Source organism: Corvus moneduloides, chromosome 1, assembly GCF_009650955.1.
Source record: "Corvus moneduloides isolate bCorMon1 chromosome 1, bCorMon1.pri, whole genome shotgun sequence".
NCBI lineage: Eukaryota > Metazoa > Chordata > Aves > Passeriformes > Corvidae > Corvus > Corvus moneduloides.
The window spans coordinates 41,603,922-41,624,140 of NC_045476.1; the positions used below are offsets into that span (position 1 = coordinate 41,603,922).

Below are 20,219 nucleotides of genomic sequence, written 5' to 3' on the forward strand. Positions count from 1 at the left end.
AAAACAAAAGAACTTTTTATAGCCTAATAATATTCTCTGACTCTAATCCATCTATGAAGAGATTGCTGCCGATAACAGCACGAGCATCAATGGAAAACCTGGGTAAAAACATCTCAATTGCATAAGATGTGGAAATTGTATTATTTTTGTAACAATTTAACCTCAAGCCTTATCTGCGTATCTGATAAAAACCCTCCCTCTCCCCTATATCTTGATTCCCTATATACAGGATCAACAAGTAGAACACATTTTCATGGTGGACTTTACCAAAATCTATTTTACTTTTATGAAAATTCAATTAAGCAAGATAGTGCAATTATCTGTTTACTGGCAAACAGGCAGTCCCCATTAGTTCAGCTCTGCTTTGCTGAACTGTGTTCAACTGCTCAAAGCATTCACATGTTTCATTACGAGATCTCATCAGACACCCTGGCTCCAACACCATGGCACACAAAATGGAATGCACAATGCCCATTGCTCTCCACATTTTGGCTGCAGCTTAAAAGCTGATCATGCTCTCTAAAGAAACTGTTAACAGGTATAGCAAGGGTTAGGATAGCTTCATGCATTTATGGCTTGTATTATCCACATCTTATCCAGGTTACTTCCCCTCTCCCTTTTTTTAGCATGGAAAATCGAAAATTAACTTTCATGGCTTTGCTTTTGCCTCACTTCAATCATGATGCCTAAAAAATCAACAGTATATATAGTATTTTGTAATCTATTAACCGCATGCCGCCTGACATGCTGGTGTAACTTCCCACCAGTGCACACAAAGCCACCCTGTCCCTGCACGGCTGAGCTGGCACCCACATGCTGATGGCACAAGATACATCTGACTGAATCACCATTTAAACCTGAAACTCCTGATGGAGCCAGAAGAAGCCTTGACCCTGAGAAATGTTTCAAGTGAGCTGTCCTCCTTCCCAAAGCAGACAGATCTCAGATCTGAAATGTCATGCGCAATTACCCTAGAGTCTTTGACTGAGTCTCCAGATAACTCGGGGCATTATGCAGGCTCTCCTCTTCCCCCAACAACTTCAGGACTTGATTTTAATGAAATATAAAGATTTTTCTTTCAGAAGTAGTGGCTAAAATGAGACCTATGACTTAGTATAGGAAATTAAAAAATATTACGACATTGATTCTTACAAATAAGCAGAAGAATGCAAATTGTTAGGAAACAAGTAGTAAGACTGCCTCAATATGAAGGTCATCTAAAGATTTTTCAGGCTGCTTTTTATTCAATCTGTGTTTGGGACTTCTCTAATGAAGACAAAATGTCCCTCTTTGTGATGGTGGAGCAAAAAACTACGGGCATTTGGAATCAGGTTTGTATTGTGATTCAATATTGTATATTACAATTGCTGTATCATGCTTGTGTTGTGATTTTCACATATTGCTATATGAATCTTACAAATCAAAATCCCGTGTAATATCAAATATCTTCAAAAGCCTATGTTTGGCACTAAAACATTGAACAGTCCTGCTGCCTCAGACCTGCTGAAGAGACCACAGTTTGTAGGCCAGGACCGGAAGCCACCAAGTTTCCTTAGCGCGACAAGGATGAGGAGCTCGGTGAGTTCTGTGCCAGCAAGAGTGGTCTGTGTTTCTGTGGGCATCAGGAAGTAAGGTAGTGAGGCAGCTCATGATATCAAGAGGTTGCTTTGCTGGTCATGTGCAGGGGCAACCATCTCAGTGACCATCAGAGTAGTCTTCTGATGCTCCACGTCTGCAAGGATACCTGGAGCAAGCAGGATCGAGGAAAGCAGAGGCTGCTGTCCTTTGGCTGGCATGCCAAAGAGTCACGGCACTGAGCCATGCACTGGATCACTTTCTTGGCCAGGAAAAGCAACACATTAAGAAAAGGGACACCAAAGACAGCACCTTTGTGCAGAAGTCATCACCAGTGCTTCTGTAAATGATGATGGGTGAACCCCACAAAGCACAGCGACAGAAATGAGCCCAGGGAGGTTTCTGAGCTCATCAGCATTTCCCATAGGCATATGCTCCCACCCTCACTGTGACCAGGCAAGAGGGCGGGTCATACATGTGATGACAGATTAAATTCATTGTGCAACATCAGTGACCACTAGTGCTGGTCTGAGGTGGGGGTAGAAAATCACTGACCAACAGCTCATCATCCTTGGAAGAGGAGATGGGCACAGGTGAGGTATGTGCTCACGAAGTTCAGGGAAGAATAGACAGGTGACCACAGCCTTAAGAACACTGAACTGAACTCAACACAGAGGACATCCACAAGGTAAAGAGCCCTCTGCTTTAGACAACAGCACTGTCAGTTGAGTGGATCATCTCTTTGTGTAAATGGAGTTCCCTGACTTAACCCAGATACTGTGAATGTCATTCTGAACTGTGGAAGAAATGTCTACAAATTTCAGGCCCATTTAAAGTATAACATATAGGCAACTAATAAGGGAAACTTAAAAAAAAAAGCAATAGGTTTGATCTGGCTTTGAGCCACATGTTCCCCTGCAGTGACTGGGAATGTTCAACATCATGATGGTGAAGCATAAGACTGGCCTTGGGAATCATGTTTTTATTGGGATTCTGCTATGTAAAGTGATTGCCATATCATGCTTGTGTTGTAGTTTCAGCTTACTGCTCTACTGCTCTTCTAAATCACAACCCCACATAATGTCAAGTATCTTTAAACAAATCTGGAACTCTTCTCGTGTGAAATGTCTGAAGGAACCAGATCTGAGAGTACTGGACTCTGACAAGCAGAGTCTCAGGAGGAAAAAATTTTTTGTGGGCTGTTAAAATGATACTACTTGGAATCTAGGGCTAAGAGATTCCAAACTGTCCCCTTTTTATTTTTGTACAATGAAAATAATAATAATAATGAAGACTATAAATAGAGTAGATAAGAATCTTTTTTCTCAACCAAGCAGTAAGAGCCATGGGAAAGCAGTGATGATGCCACTAAGTGCTTATTCCCCAGCATCCTCTTCCTGTGAGCTCACAAGCCCAAATACATTCTCAGAACTCTCATCTCACTGCGCAGGGAAATGAGCGAATTTAAAGGCAAATAAAGGTGAAAAAAAATTAGGAAAAAAAGGAGGTGAAGTCCTTTAACTAGGAAATTAAATCCAGGATCTGCCAAAAGTCTTAAGCATGTTTCTAATTTTGGCAAAGGAGGAGATTGAGCATCTTAAAGACTGTCTTTTTGTCTGGAATAGAGCTTTGAGATTTCCAAACAGGCAACAAGCAGTGAAAAAATTTCAGTACACAGCAAAAAGAATGAAACTGAAGACCAAATATTAAACGAAAAATCTATCGGGATGTCAAAGTCAAGGGGACTTGCTGAAAACTGGACGTTTCTAAGACTGCTGCAACTTTTAAAAGATAGCACGGAAAAGGAGGAACTGTTTTAAGTTGATAGATGCTTTTGAGCTGTTAACACGAGAAAACAGGAAATACCTAAGGAATTGTTATTTTTGTTTTGGCAGATACTATGGACAGACGTTTAAAGTGCCACAAGAGCAAAAGGATATCCCCTTGAAAGGAACACAAGTCCTTTTCTAAGAGCTAAGCTCAATTGCAGAAGCCCGTAAAAATGAACTAAGGCAAGCAAATGTTAACATTCATGGCTCAATCCCCGATTCAGCTCAGCTGAGATCTAATTCCAAAAGACAGGTATTTCAGCACAAAAGGATATGCCAACAAATTAAAAGCAGTATGCAGAAGGAAGATGCAGGCAGCAGTGGTCTCAAAAATCAGCACACACTGGTTAAATATCAGGAAACTTAATTCCTTAAAATGGATTACCTAGGAAAACAGATTTATAATCACTAAAACCAAAATAAAATCAATCAAATCCATCAAAATTAACACAATCTGACTTTAAGAAGAGTTAATGAGCTTGAACTAAGATGTAGGATTAAAAACCAGATTTCTTTGAGCTCCATTAGGGAAAAAGTATATGAAAAAGCTATGCATTAATTATTCTTATTATTCTTAGCACTCCAACCTTCCTACATGATATAGTCTCTTTTTCAGTCTCACCTTAGCTGCCAAAGAATGGCCAAAGATTTTTCTGTATATTATTCTGTGAGCTAATTCATTTGTAAGATGGTAAAATGTTACCGTGCCGGTACTGTAACACGCATATCAAACAACGAGGCCCGTGGAAAAGAAATATATATGGATGGATTCTTGGTAGATGTTTCAGGGATGTTTATTTCTCCAGCGGCATGGCCGGAGCTCTGCCGAGGAACTGTTCCAGTCACGGGACCAAGGGTCCTTCTGCCCGCGCAGGGAACACAAACCAACCAATGGGAACGAGGCTGAGCAGGGGCAGGGAAACCCCGTGTCTGTGCCCTCAGGGCCCCTCTCCCAGGACCACATGGCAGGGGGGAAGGGACCCAACAGTAAAATATTAGGGACATTGAATGGAATGGAAATAGATATACATATTGAACAAACAAAAATGTCGAAAGCATTCAGAGTTTAAAAAGAACAGAACTGTTTTTACTGTAAGTGGATGTCAATATCCCTCTAAAGATTTGGCAATTCAGAGGAGTTCTTGGCTTGCTCAACCAATTCAGGCAAATTGATTTTGATCTATCCAAATTTTTTAATTTTCATTTGCCTTTAAGAAAAAGATAAAAAACATCATTCAAAACCTTGGCAGACATTAGAAAATGAACTTTGCTCTCTCACCCCGATGCTCTTTTAATCTTTATATAGAAGGTTCAGACTCAGGAGACCACTGCTATTCAGGTAAAAAAATCAAGCATTTATTTAAAATTTGAGTAGGGGTTACTTAAGTATGTGCTAAGAAACCTTTCTCAGTCAAGGTCACCGATAAGATTTCAGGAGGAAAATAAAACCAAAAAATATATATATTTATATACATACAATCATATGAGAAACAGCTTTAATGCAAAACTAGCTTGCCAACAATTCGGCACAACAGGTGGGAGCACAACTCAAACTTTCCTAGGCTGTTGGACTGTATCTTCACCTACAAAAAGCAACAATGCAAGGCATACTCAAGTCAGCATATTTCACATGTATCAGAGCTTGAAAAGCCCAAGCAAAAGGGATATACCAACACAAGTAACTGTCATAGGGATTTAGCTCCAATGACACAGACTTGTTATCAAAAGAGGTTATCAGAAAACAGAAGGTTTCTGCTGTCTAATCTGTCACAGGCAAAAACATTAAGCAATTTTGAGTCTGCATTGAGGAAAGGACACAACAGACAGGCTCTAGGTCAAAGTCATTGGTGCCCAGTCTGCCTACCAAGAGTGCAGGAATCTGTGCTGTGTCATCATCCAGTAAAACCCTTCCTTCAGGAGTGGATAAGTGACAAGATGCAGACGGTGTCTGAACTAGTGCTGCAGGCACAGGACATGGAGATGCAGGATTGTATTCACAAGAAGTTCAGTGCAGCTGAGGCTGCTCAAAACCCATGGAGGAAATTTTTGAAATGCTTGCATGAAAGAGATGGTGACAGGAAGGCGATGCTAGCTGCAGGGAAGACACACTGTACTAAGCCTGCTGGGAACAGGAAAAAGTGATGGACAACCATTTTATTAATCGAGATATTCTCTCCAAGGTGTAAGGAAAGTGAGATGAAGTCAGCTGTTTTCCGAGTAGTTGCTTGTGCGGGTTAATCTGGTTCTTACTAAGAAAGTAGCAGTTTAAGAAACACTAAAAAAACCCTAAATGTGGATTAAACCAAAGACCAAACATACCATACTCCTAACAGCTGAACTCCCTCACAGAAAGCATAATGTGTGGAGTTTGCCCTGTGGTACCTAATACAGGTCTCTGCTCATAGGTGTAGTAAGACTGACATCTCAATGAACTTGGCATTGTGTCTTCCCCTGCCTCATCTTTCCCTGCCACATCCCTCTTAGATGCTGTACATAACGCGTCGATAGACCCCAATCTGGAATCCATCAGCTGTGCTAGATAACTGAGTTACTTTGATTGCTTAACTAGTGTTTGTAAGTTCTGACAGCCACATTTAGTTTTATTAAATGTACTTGTGCTGGCTAAAGCCTTTCCCGATACCTCCTTAGGGCACTATTACAGATTTCAGATTGAGACTGGACTACTTGGGAATCATTGTGTTCCTGGAAAATGGGCTAATTACAATGGCAATCTTGCACAGCAGTTACCACTAGTCTCTGCCTATATTGTTTGTTCCCTGCAAAAGGTTAGAAGCATGAAAATAAATAGAATTAAGTCTGTGTTTGTTATTAGAAGATATGCAGCAATCAGGCAGAAAGGTTTTCATGTTTACTGCTAGGTACAGGATCTGATGCATGAGAAATGTTAATGAGGTAACAACTTAGCCATTGATTCAGACACATCAGTGATGACTGAAAGCCATTACGTAGTGACTGCTCTTTTCTGGGGGTCTGTTTGAAGTATGTTGGTGGTCCTCATGTATTTCCTAGGAGAAGAACATCTGTTCAACAAAAACCACTATCAAAATCAATACAATTAGCATCTTTTTGAAACTCTCGCCTTAACAGCAGAGTGGATCTTTTTCCTGATCCTGAGTTGATCTTTTTCTTGTGTGACAAATAGAAGCTTTCAGCTTCCAAGTTGTTTTTGTTGGTTGAAGAAACAGTTTTATTTCCCAGGTATGACAATCTGGCTCTATCAATTGATTTTCATACATTTGGTTATATTAATGTTGATTAATGGTCAATAGTTTCAATTAAGCCTAAAAGATTTCAACACCTAAGTATCTATGTAAATTAATGGGACTGACATACTTCCCACTCAAACTAGTTCAAAAAATGCCAAAAATGTTAAATTACTAACAGATACCAGAGGAGTAATATGGAAACCACTTGCAGAATAAGCCTCCTTTATGTCACTACTCTGGCATTCAGAAAAACCTTCTGGAATCAATGGTCACGCAAAATGACCAGAACAGCAGAATCCCAATTCAGACCACTCCTTATGTATATTTTTAGGGGTGCTGAATATTTTTTCATCTTCCAATGCCAACAAAAAAGCAATGCCTTGGGACAAAAAAAGCTCTAAAATTAAATTTAAGGCACACCCCAATCCCAATATCTGCAGTATTTTCCACCTTCAACTATTATTTCCCATGTACGTCTCTTATTTTCTTAGCACTGAAATTAAATCCCACATTGGTTGCAGCTCCTAGTATATGATGCTATACCAGCAGCCTGGGTCATGATACACACAAAAGGACTATATTTGGTTGAAATTACAGGCAGGCAAAACATATATAAATGAAAAACTGCCTACCAATGCCTTAATCACAAAAAAAAATTGCATTTAAGCCCTTCAGTGACTATTTCTTCTTACATTGTATGCAGTATGCTGAAGTAAGGGTAACTCATATGGAAAAGGAGATGCTCAACCTGAACTTGTATCCACCACATAGCTGTTGGAATTACAGCCTCCTAAGGCACAGGCAAGTTTCTTGGTGCTACTGCTCACATGCAAGACAAATGCTCTCTGCTTTCAAAGAATCCAGCTCACTTTTCCCTGGTTTCTATTAGAGACACCCTTGGGGCTAGTCTGAAATAAGATAAATTAGAGATAAAAATAACCAATGACATCAACGCCTACATCAGTGAAATGCAGGCTCTCACAATATACTTACTCCTATACTACCAGGCTTCTTTTGAAAATTCCAAATGCTGAGGTTTTTATTACACTGTAATGTAAAATTCAGCTGATGAAGAATTTATTGAAGGGGAGCACTTTGAAAGGTGCTCATTCATGTTGCTGTTACCATGGGTGAGGTTGGAGGGGGAAATCCAGATGAGAATACAGTTAGGAGGCTGCTGGGTCATATTTTCTTTATTTTAATACATTTTTTTTATTCAAATACATTCTTTGAATACAAATTCTTACAGTATAAGCTCTGAACTAAAAATCTTTATATATGGTCAGAAAGTTACAGTACTTACTCAAAGGGGGACAGATGGAGAAGGAGGGGAAGAAGTGAGAAAGGGAAGGGGGGGGAAAAAAGGAAGAAAGAAAATGAAGAGGAAAAGGGAAAGGGAAGGAAAAAGAGGGGAAAAAAAGGCTCAGAATCAGTGAATTCATAGTGTAATCAGTAACCTAATAGAGAAAGATGCTGATTGTATTCAGTAATACAATACTGTAACTGAAGAGCCACCCATGACAACTGGGATATATACATTTTTAGTTGCTTTTTGGGGATTTCTTTTGTGACTATAATTTACATTTTTTGAAATGTAGAAGTCTTATGTGAAGTAAGGATTGTTAAACTTGGTGTTTGAAAGGTATTTTTTTATACCATATCTGTGCAATCTAAAAGTTAAATTACTCCTTTGCCCTTTTTCCCTCATTTTTTGGTTTCTTTTTCTTTGCTGAACAGCAGCAATTCTAAAAATACTATATACTGAAGGATTATATACTGGGTGGTAGGGTAAAGGCTACATAGAAAATGCTGCTTTAATAAGCTTTAACAAAAAGGACAAATGTAAAATCAGATATCCATCACCTTTCCCCTCCCTCTTGATGTCTCTTACATTGTGGAAGATAAATTGCAGACACATCACAGACACGGAGGCAGCCCAAGTAAAATGTAGGCTGCTTTGCTCTTCTTTCAAGTTCCTGTGATTGAACTTGGGAAAGACCTTTCTATGATCTCGTGATCAAATGCTGCCATTCAAACAAGAAAGGCTCAGAGAAATGGCTGAGAAATGGCTAAGAAATGGGGCTTTTACAGCTGCTCAGGACTGCTGACCAGCATAATGACATTGTTTCTGTGACAAACAAACAAAAAAGTCTAATAGAATCTTAGCCTCTTGCTTTCCCGGTGCTTTCAAGGCTGAATGGCTTTTCTCTGTTTTGCAGTACCATTCGAGGAGAAGGGGGAGAGAGACACTTCAAGTATGCAAGAGGCTCCTGGTATTCAAAACATATGGAAAAGGGAGAGAGAGGCTCCTGGTATTCAAAACATATGGAAACTGCTATTGTGATACCACTCATCTTACTTTGTCTGGATGAATCTCAAAGGGAAACATCTTCACACGCTACTCCAGACACTTCATGTCACTTCGAGCTCAGAGGGGAAGGCCTGCAGAAGAGTCCTCAGTGCTCCTCTGGTGCCAGGGACAGGTTTACTTTTGGAGGGAGGGAGGGAGGGAGGCAGTGTGGCAGAAAGGCAAGACTACAAGGGGAGGACAGACCCTGTGTACTTTTTCCCATTATATGTGTCTTCCCTTTCCCATGACACTCCCTTTCTCACTACAAAGTCCTTCCTAAGGGCAACAGTGCCAATTTTTTCCCAAAATGCTTAGGGACACACCAAGCACCTGCAGGATTACTCCCGTTCACAGAATTACTCAGAAGTTTGGATACATATCCTCTCTTTCCAGCTACCAAATTTTCCACATTCTCTGCCAGTGACAACGTCTTTGTAGAAAACCCTCTGTACCAGCCCTGATGGGACAAACCCAGCTGAGAGCCTCAATGAGGCTGTCTGCCATCCAAGGGCACTTCAAGGCACCTCACCTGGATATTTATTGATTTACAGCAGTGTTCCAAAACATGTGAAAATTCAATACTCCAATTTTATTGGGACATCTGAAAAGTCCACTCCCAGAGGCTTCCACTTCTGGCTGAGATACAGATGCCCAAAGGAGTGTGTCAAAAAATATCTATCTGCACATTGTTAAGCTTCAATAAAACTTGTTTGTTCAGGTTAGTTGGAATTTACAGGTTAAAGGTTCAGACTGAAACTTCTGACATAAATTTCTCTATATTTTGAATTTAAAAGTGTTCAATGTGAAAGCAAGTGGAAAAGCGTGAGGGAGGGAGGAGTAAAGGAAGAATTTTTCTATGAAAGGCCTGAAAGGGAAATAATTTTCCTCGGTTAAAAAACAAATAAGACCATGCAAATTCCCACTTGCTGCGAATTATTATTATTGAGCATAACACACTATGACCTAAAGTGGTTAGTCTGTGCTCAGCCTTGCTCAAGTTGGCTTTTTAAATGACTTTTAAACTAGTTGGCTCAGGTGTGACAACACTATACTGCAGCAGTAGGGTCTGCAAAGCAGATGTACTCCATCACTGAAAGAGTCCTGAAGGGACTAATAAAGTAATGCAGGAGAGGAATAAACAGGAGGAGTTGTGCCACCGTTGGCCCCAGCTTATGCAAAAGCAGAATTCCTCCCTGAAATCTGAATCATGCACAAATAACTTCACAATGTTCGACATTGTTTCATGCTCTGATTTGCATGTTTTTATTTATTTGCATTGCTTTGTTTTAAATTGCCAGCCCTTTAGACCTAAACAATCTGAAATTCAAGCTGTGAATCTTTCTGGCTCATAAATTTTGCCTGCCATAACACCTGCGCAACTCGTCTGTCTTGTCTTGGCTTTTACAAGTGCATCCAAGGAACAGCACTGTCCCTGGACCAGAAACTTGTTGACACTTCTCCTGCTGATCTATGAGGCAAGACAGAATTCAGTGCACACACTCTCTAGCTGTGCTGCTTATGCAGCAGTAGCATACAGAAGGGACTTTTTTGTTCATAAACAAATATATCCACCATTTCCCATAAAGGGAATGGATTTTCTGAATTAGAAGATTTATACAGTCACTCTTAACAGCAAAAAATGCCCATGAATTAAAAGAAAAAAAAAAAAAAAGCATATATTGAAATTAGTTTAGATAAACTGTGGCACAGTTCATTGCCACTAGATATTATGAATGAGAAAGAAATGCAGTTCTCTGTTTGTGCTGCAGACTTTTGGAAATCTTAGGAAAGATATGACAGGTGGTACTGTGACAGGAAGAAAAGAGGAATAATCTTTTCTCATTTATATGCCATATTGTTCTCTAACTTTCATTCTTATAAACCAAGTGAAAGATTTTAATCTAAACTGCAGTAATGCTATTTTATACGTCATAGCCTGAATTACTGTGATATCACAAACAAACTGATCTTAGGCATTTTTTGTTACCTCCAGTTACAAAGTAATAAAAAACCCCCAACCCTGCCAGAGACTTTCTTCTTAATTATACAGCCAGATTACAAAATTCAGTATTTGATCATACAGCTTCTTGAAATACAAAAAGATACGGTTCTTTTCCTAGTAACTTACAGACCAGTACAAGATCAAATGAAACACAACATAAATATGTAGCACTTCAGATCTCTGAGACTGTCCCCATCATCAACAACTTTATATATTTTTGGAAAAGCAGGCTTTAGATGATGTCAGCATTCTGTCTTCTCTCCCGCAGCTTTCCTCATGAGCTCAAATTACATGACTTAGCACTGATACACACCTCCTAATATCTTAAAAACAAATTGGCTCAGCCCTCATTCCTCCAAGCGCATACCAACTATTGGGGTTTACTGGGTAAACAAATAATTCTGTATCCTCCTAACCAAAGGGAGTCTTTTTTGAACTAAATGAAAATGGATAAAATCTTGAGAAGATAGGAATTTTTCTTTTTCGCTTTTCAGAAAAATATCCCTTTCCTTTAAAGAATCTAAAGAATACACAATCTTTAAGATCCAAGAGACCTAGGAAATTGGAATGGATCTTTGCTTCATGACATGGAAATGTGTGCTATGAAACCAGAAGCACTTACAGCAATGTCAGCACAGCAAGGACAACTGAAGGTTACATAAACGTAAATGTGAAGAAATAAAACCTTACACTTCACATTTGAAATTCTTAAGAATGCCATGAAGCAACACAAATATCAGATTTTAAAGGCTGTCTTTGAAAGGAAGGAAACTTTAAAGACCAAGAAATACTTGATTTCAGTTGAAGTCACAACCTATTGGAAATTTCTGGCTGAAGAGTTGGTACCTGTTTGATTAACTACAAATGCTGTTTGGCCGAGTGCCAGAAAGGAGGGCAAAGCCAGGAGCCTGTGCTGGTGGTGTGTGACAGCTGTGGGTCTGAAAGGGAGGGCAGAACATGGAGCAATGATGAGGTTTTGGCCACATCATAGAAGCCTGCACAAACCACAAACCAAAGTCAGAGAGATTTAACCAGGGAACTGCTTTCTAAGCAAAAGGTTTTATATTTTCCAATAAATCTGTACCCATTCCGTAGCTTCTTGGTTGGAAAGTCCATCTTTATGACCATCTTCTGCAAAGTCCGTGTGATCTTAACCATTACGTGATGTCTGGAAAATGAAACTCTATTTCCCTAGGGACGATCCCTTCTGAGAGTTTACACACCACCCAGGCACCTCTTAACATCCAACATGACCCAGGCAATAGGTCCACAAAGCCCATTCTGCATGGAACAGTTTGTCAGAGACACCAGAGTTGGGATGGCGCCTGCACATTGCTGAGGGCGTGGAAGCACATGCGGCCCAAAGCAGGATGGGGTTACAGCAGCCTTGTGGTCATCACCAAGACTCAACAGGAGTTAAAGATTTTAACTGATTGCCAAAGATGAAGACTTTGAAAGAAGATGAAACCAAGAGAAGTTAAAAGAGTGTTCAGAGGGCTTGCAGTGTAAAAGAAATTTCTGCTAACAATGAGCTGAGCATTTGTGTATTTATGGAGCACAGAAAGTGAAAGATAACAGTGATTCCATTAAAAATGACAGCCAAAAATTGAAAACAGGAAAAATAAATAGAAAATTTGTTAAACTGTTATTTTTTATGAAGGTTTTTACATGGATCATATTTTCTGACACAATAAGGATGAACTTATATAGTGCAATCAGCAGATAACAATGAAAGTATTTAAAAACCTGAATTCTTAGACAATCTAAAAGACTTAGATAACGTTAATATCACATACATGAAAGGAACTGAGAATACAAGTAAGAAAATCTGGGGGTTTTTAGTCCAGACAATTTTTGAGGATAACAATATGGAAAAGATAACCCCCTTTTTAAACTAGCTTCACTGAGTATTACCAGTATCAAACCTGGAAGAATCCCCTTTATTCTAAGTTCTCTGTAGCATTCAACAAATGTTTTAAGACACCTACATACCAATACCTAGTTTAGAGTTTGGGCTGCTATTTTATCTAGTTTAAAATATCAAAAAATGCATATACATGTAGACAGACAACTAAGCAAATGCCCCAAGAAGAAATATTTGGAAGAGTTTTTCAGTGTTTTATGTATATAAATGAACAGACAATTAAATAAAAAGATGAAGCACCAAGAGACAGGGGCTAAAAAGTTATCAAACAAAACATTTTAAGTTCATTCACTCAGAAAAACAATTTACAGCATCACTAATGACAAACAAGGTAGCATTTTTTCATCCACTAAGATAAAATCAGTGGAAAATGTTAATATCCATTACACAGTTAACCTTCAACTGGAATATTGTTCCCTCATCACCATTTTAGGCACAATATCCTAGAAAACACGTTGCTCTAAATAGAGTATTCCAAGTTCTAAGTCTACTTCTCTGAAGCGAAGATTAATTATTTGAATTTACTCTCCATGGTGGAAGAACCTGAGAGATGTCCTAAGAGAAATATTTACACTAAGGAGAGAGGCAGAAAATACCAATTGATTTTGGTGAAATGAGTCCATATAAATGCAGTGCTTTGAACACTTTCAAGATGAAGAAAAAAAAAAAAAGCATGCCCAGTAACGATTAAAGGAAGATATGAGGTATTTGCAAATACATTTGTATTGTTGCAGATAATTTCTTTCTATTTAAGAGTTTTTACTTCAGTAAAAGTCAGTATCAAAATGACACAGTCACTTGTTACTTGTGGGATTCTTAATCTACACAAGGACAATAATTCCCTTTTCTTTCTTTTTGTCAGATATCTGTAATTAAATTAGCAATAAGATAAAGATTCTTGACAGTGTAATGTAGCATTCATGTGTCTCACTTCCTTTAAATTTTCTCTGAGATAGGAACTGACTCAATGTCCTCTGACAACTCAAAGTATTTACAAAGCAAATGAAAATTAGGAAGTACTATAATGACTAGAAAATGCTGTGAGGGAGCATAATGGACATATCAGCAGAGGATAATTATTGCAACTGAGGCATGTTCCTGTGAAATTCCAGAGAGAAAAGTAAGAACTTGTTAAATTTTTGCATTTATTCAGAAAGAGAAAATGAAGTTATCTAAAAACATCCAAGGATGCTGGGAGATGAACAAAAACTCTGTGTAAATATCATACCCTAAACTTGCCCATCCAAACAGAAGCCAATTTGTTACTGAGAGACGAGCTAGAAAGTTTTAATTTAATTCAGTGATTGCAAAATCATAGATTAGCAAGATTTCATGCGAAGTCTCCTATTCACCAACAAAAATAGATGCAGCACTGGAAGACTGAGAGCAAGCTACCGTCATTATCAGTAGCGGTCTTCACATCTTGATGGAGATGTGGAGCGCTATAGAATTCACTTGCTGACTTTCAGTGTGGCTGTACCAGGCCCATACAATTAGCTTCACATGGGGCTGAATTCTCTATAGGATGAGAATATACCCAGTAGGCCCTGTAGGTCTATTAATCTCAGAAATGCAGTGCTAATAAAGAGAAAACAAAAAACCCTCACAAATAAAACCCATTAAAATAATAATCACTCAAAGCTACTCAGAATATTTATGAAGTTGACACGGAATCTGCCAAGCACTGAGATTTTGCAGATTTTTGGAGATGACTGTGCTGTCTCAGTCTGAAAGAAATGCAAAGATATTAACTAATTATTTATGGGATGACCAATTATTTTGTACTGTAAATCTCAGACTGAACATCATGAAATGCTTATTAGTTGAGCAAGCACAACAGTGGAGCAACTCCTTTTGGAAAGGAATGAAGCCAAGGAGTTGGATGGAGAAGGCCCCTTAATGAGAATAATTCACTAACACAGACACAGTGATGCTCAATTTACCTAGGCACTATACAACTGAGCAGCAAAATGTTGCAAGAGACAGAAAATAACCCGTACATGGTGACTGGGTTGAAGCAGAGGGGTCTGGAGCTGCAAGTGCTCAGTTCTACAATTTTTAAGAAACAACAGACAGTAATTGAAGTTATAAAGTCCAAGAAGGATGTATGTGTTCTTCCTTTCAGAAGGTACAGAGTACAGAGCCTCCAAAGTGCCCTGTGCACCCTCCTTTCCTTGCAGATGTAACACTGCTTTCCTGCTGCATTGTTGTCCTGGGCCAGCCTAGATGTATGACTCTGGGCTAGAATCAAAATTTACATCTCATTTGCCAAGAAAAAACTAGCTGAAGAAGAGTTCAGAGTTCAAAATTAATGTTTGAGACAACCTTTTGGGAAGATACAACTAAGTCATGGCCCATGCTTTATTCTGGCATGAAAGCCAGAGCCATGGTGCCCAGTGTTTCTGTTCAGCATCATGTGAAAGCTACCTACTCCAGATCTTCCATCATGACTTAGTAACCAGGCAAAACTGCCCCTGCAATACATGAACATTTTATCCTCTAAAAATGCTAATCTCACAAGCATACATCCCACAGGATGTATGGTGACACATCACCAGGCTCACATCTTAGGGAACCCAGCTGAGGAAGACAGCATGGATGGAGGAGAGCTGCCAAAATGATTTGTCTGGTCCATAATCCCACTGCCTCAGGCCAGTAGTACGTGGCCAGCAGCCAGGCTGATTTCTTTCTTAATGGGCCTCATGCAACCTTCTATTAGTTGGCAAACCTGAACCAGAACATTAGAGCTTGGATGAGAGATGTGGACAAAAATGCAAAACCCTTTCAGTTCACTGCTACACCTGAAAGAAATCCATCTGAAAATCCAAAATCAATGTAATTTAACCCTAAAAGGATTGATCCATTTTCTTTCTCAGTAAAATCAGCCCTCTGAGCAGCAGAGGTTAATAACAGATAGTGTTGAGTATTTCTGCTAATGCTCTCCGGTTCTTCATTTTTTAACTGATATCCATAAAGAGGTCACAGCAATAAACTAGAGATGATTCTCCTCCTATGCCAATTCCTGAGATGCTGGGAGGATCCTTTTCAGACTATAACTGTGATTTTCCAAGTACATTAAGAGACTTGATTTTCCCTCCTACTTCATGCAAGACACTTCTATCTTTGCTGAGAGGCTTAAATACAGGTTCATAGCACGGATGTAGAAACTGAGTACAAGCCTTAACAGGAATCTACAACAAGAAGAAACTAGGAGTGAATTATTTTTTGCACTGGATAAAATGTAAATCATCCCTTGAATCAACCCCACTGCTAAGGTGATCATGTTTGTGCCCTGGCCTCTCAAGAAGAGCAATGAATACAACAAATCTTCTAATTATGGATTTAAAGAGTGCCCTACACTAATAACGAGGCACAAACAATCTCTTTTATGCGGACCAAATAACCTATGACAAGTTCTAATTATCTGTATTTGGAGATACAAAATCTGTCTCCCAAAACTTGCGGGCAAAATGGGATCTTACAGATATCTCGTGCATAGCTGAGTGAATTCAGTTAATGGTTCAGTGACTTTGTCCCAAGCTGCATTATGCTCTATCTGCATCTGAACAGTACTCAGGTAAATTAAAACCCTTAATATAGTCACTTCCCTTGTGACTAAATGCCATCTGACAACAACAGTCACGACAGAAACATGGTAGACAATCTTTTCACATGGACATCTTTTCTTCTTCAAGAAACTAAGAGCTAATTCATGGCCTTTAAGAAAGCATCAAAAGTTATAGCCATTAAAATCCAATTTCAGTGTATCTCTTGGAACAGAAGTAAATAAACATGCTGTCTTATAAAGACTCCTATTTTGATGGCCGACATTACCAGTACTTTCCTGATTAATTAAAAAATTTAAAAAAGAAAAAAAAAGAAAATTATTTTCATTTTATAGCTTTCATTCTTTACCATGAAGCTCTGTCTCAAGAAGGTTCTGTAAGAATATTCTATTTTATTGCTGGATCTAATGATGTGTCCTCTCTGAGACAACTGGGAGTGTGACCATGGAGCACACAGGCTTAGAAGGACAAAGCCAGACTTACTGATTCCTTGCTATTCACACTCTTTCCATTGGGTGTTGCTATGATATTAAACAGATTACTACTGGGACTCAAAGTGTGCATACAGAAAGGCAAGCCAAAGGTTAAAGTTCTCTGCCTATGTTGCTCAGCCCATTGTTCTACACAGCCTAAGTTTGTTGTACTTCACAAAGTTGGTGCTGTAATTCATTAGCTGGTGCTGAGAAAAATTGTCAGTGACCACTTTTGAAAAAGAAATCTTTAAATGGAGTCTTGCAGCTTGTACTAAAAGCTTTATATTGTTTCAAGAAGGTGATCTGACTAAAATTTATATGTACATTGCAGCATTCATTTACTGTACACCATAGCTGTACAGATGGCTTTCTTTTAATTAGAGTATTTAGTACATCTTCTGCATAAAGAACCAGGCAATGAATAAGAAGAAATTTAATGAAAGTAACCAAAAAAGGAAATAGTTTAAAGGAAGCTAGGGAAAAAAAAAGGAAGATAACAACTTAGGACACAATTCTTGCAAATATTTCCTGCTCATTTAATGCAGCCCTTCAGAAAACCCAGAGGAGAAATCTTTGCAGATTTGTGGCCTTGGAGAGGTCTTGTCAAGCAGTAAGTATCAAACATCTGATCACAAAACTTTGCAAAGCTGATGGATGCACAGATGATAGCTAGACATTTGAAAAGGAAAATAATAGCTGGAACTTGGCTTTCAATGTGGCACGGACACACCAATGAATGTGTTCTATGGGTATTTTAGGAAAGTGTCAGAATTTCATTAAGTTATGGCAAGCAAAAATGATATAAAATGATTTAATATTTGAAATATCTTCAGTATTAACAGCTACTGCCGTTAATACTGGTAACAGTAACTAGCAACGCTAAGTAGAAACTGTAAGGAATATAAAGCTTCTACAACTTGACATCCTGGATATTTTATAATCTATAATGAAGCTGCTAAGCTAGTTACATTCCTAGTTAGTCTGAAAATCATTGGTGTTTAGTTATGTGGCCTCTAATCTAACTGAAAAAAACCAAAAAACAAACCAACATTCAAAAGGAAAAAAACACAGTAAGGCAACATGACTTTTATATGTTCTTAAATTTGCTGCTGTCAGGCATAAATGCTTAAAACATACAAATCTGGGTAAGAAAAAGTTGCTATGGGTCACAAAGGATAGGCTTCGACCAGGGAAGTTATATGCCGTCTTAGCAGGAGCAGTAATTTAAGCCACTCTCAAGACAAATTCCAGTATTTCTATATTGTAAACTCTTCAGTGAATTTTAAATTTCATAATGATGGCTGCTTGACTTACCTGGTAGACCGGGTGGTGTTTTCAGATATTTGCCATTAAAATGTTGAATTACTACTTCACATTTTTCTGTAGACTCCATTCTGAAAAAGAGAAGAGAGTGGGATATGGGTAGAGGCAATATGTGTTACTAGACCGTTATGGAAGCACTCAGTCAGCAAAAAACAAAAAGCAGAAGGAGAAAAAAAAGGACAAGCACAGATGATGAGAGAAATCTTCAAAGCTGTTCTTGCTGATTTCTGCAGAGAAACTGGTTGAGCCCATTAGGACACACTGTGGCTCACGAGGAGGACCTGCCACCCTCCCCGCCTGCAGCTGCGCTCCCAGCTGTGTTTGAGCTGCAGCCCTGTCAATGACAGTCCCCTTTTGGATCCTGGGCATCATCCTGAACAAGGACACTCTTTATGCTTTCACGTGCTGCTTGGAAAAGCAAAGGACGTGTTTCTAGGTTCCTTGTGCACCCAAAATAACTTCAAATGGCTTAAAGAAATGAATTACAGGATTTGGAGAAGAACATGGAGGATTAAACAACAATTATTAAGGATTACAATGTTAAAAAAACAACCTGCAAAGACAGACTTTATAGTAAAACCACAAACAGTGCATATATGCCTATTACAACATAAAGCCAAATTCTGGGTGAAGACAGTAATTTATGTGTAACACCAGCAAGGGAAATGCCTTACTGTTCATCTTCTGTGAGTTTAGGATAACTTTCATTATCCTAACACTGAGACATTAAAGCATTAACATTGAATTGGTTCAGGCATTTTTGAAGAAATATTAGGAGTACAAAGTTACTAGTCAAATCCCAAACCATGGTTATACCACACCTGGGAGCTCATCATTGTTTCAGATCTTCTAAGTTAACTGCATATAAGTCCACAAAAAGAGTTAACTTTGCTACAGAGGGGGTTTAGAAACTTTGAAAAGAGGAAAGAGAGAAATGGAAAGCTAGTAATTTCCTAGAAAAGTTGTGTTTAAAAAACATGTTCAGTGCTCCTTCAGTACACCAGTACCTACCTCCAGGTATTCTCCACAAAATAACTCTGCTGACATATATATTGCTTACTTCTCACCAGTGTATGTCATTTTAAAATGAATTTATCCACTATCCTTCGTGTCACACGGTTTGGGGGAAGAGTGGTTCACATACAGCAGCAGTTTGTCACCCAGGATACAATTTTGCCAGAGCCCAAAGGACTGGACCACACCACACCACCCCACCCCAAAAAAAATTTTAAAAATCCTGCTTGCCATTTAATTCTTTGAGGAAGTCAGTCTATTGTCCAATTTTTTCAGGTGGAGTCATTAAAATTTCCCCTTCCAGGTTGTATCACTGTGTATCATGTGGGCTGGGCTATTTCTACAAGCACAAAGACAGCGACTTAGATTGTTCACTTTGGCTTCATTCAGATTTAACTAAGCGAATGTCTGTGCTCAGCCTTTAGAGACTCTTGTCTCTGAAAGAATAAATGCAATAAAAGTCTGTTTTCTGTAGCTGCAGGCATTTGGTGTCAAACCATGTTATGTTGCACCACACAGCAGTGACAATTTCATTTTAATACATGGGGTACATTTTAACAAGCCAAAGCAGTCCCTGCAAAGAATGCAATATATAAGCTGCCAAATGAAAGAGACTCAGTGCACTTCATGCGTTTTATGTGGGAAGAGAATAAAAGTGAAACCCACAGTGTTCTGGGATAAAAAGGCCATCATTCGAATAGCACTCTGAAAAAGAATGTGCACATTTTCCTCTCAAGTTTCACAATTAACAGCTCTCAAATGCCATTGCTGGCTATCTGTAATCTGGCACATGCTTCGCTTGAAACTGACACTGGCATTATCGACTAAGCCTGAAAAGGCAGCACAATAGACAAAGCCCTCTATACATGTTCCCCTCAGATGTGTTGCTGAGTAACAACTGCATCCATCCTTTGCCCACCCCACCTGAGCCCTCAT

General features: G+C 38.9%; 1 protein-coding gene across 6 annotated transcripts in view; it reads right to left on the reverse strand.

Annotated features, from left to right (window-relative positions):
* The window catches only part of RBMS3 (RNA binding motif single stranded interacting protein 3), a 711,648-nt gene that overhangs the window by 126,928 nt on the left and 564,501 nt on the right, over positions 1-20,219 (reverse strand). For all 6 annotated transcript variants that reach the window (XM_032107595.1, XM_032107598.1, XM_032107611.1 and 3 more), the window contains one exon: positions 18,261-18,340. In XM_032107595.1, coding sequence (XP_031963486.1) covers positions 18,261-18,340 — 80 coding nt within the window. The remainder of the gene's footprint in view (positions 1-18,260; positions 18,341-20,219) is intronic.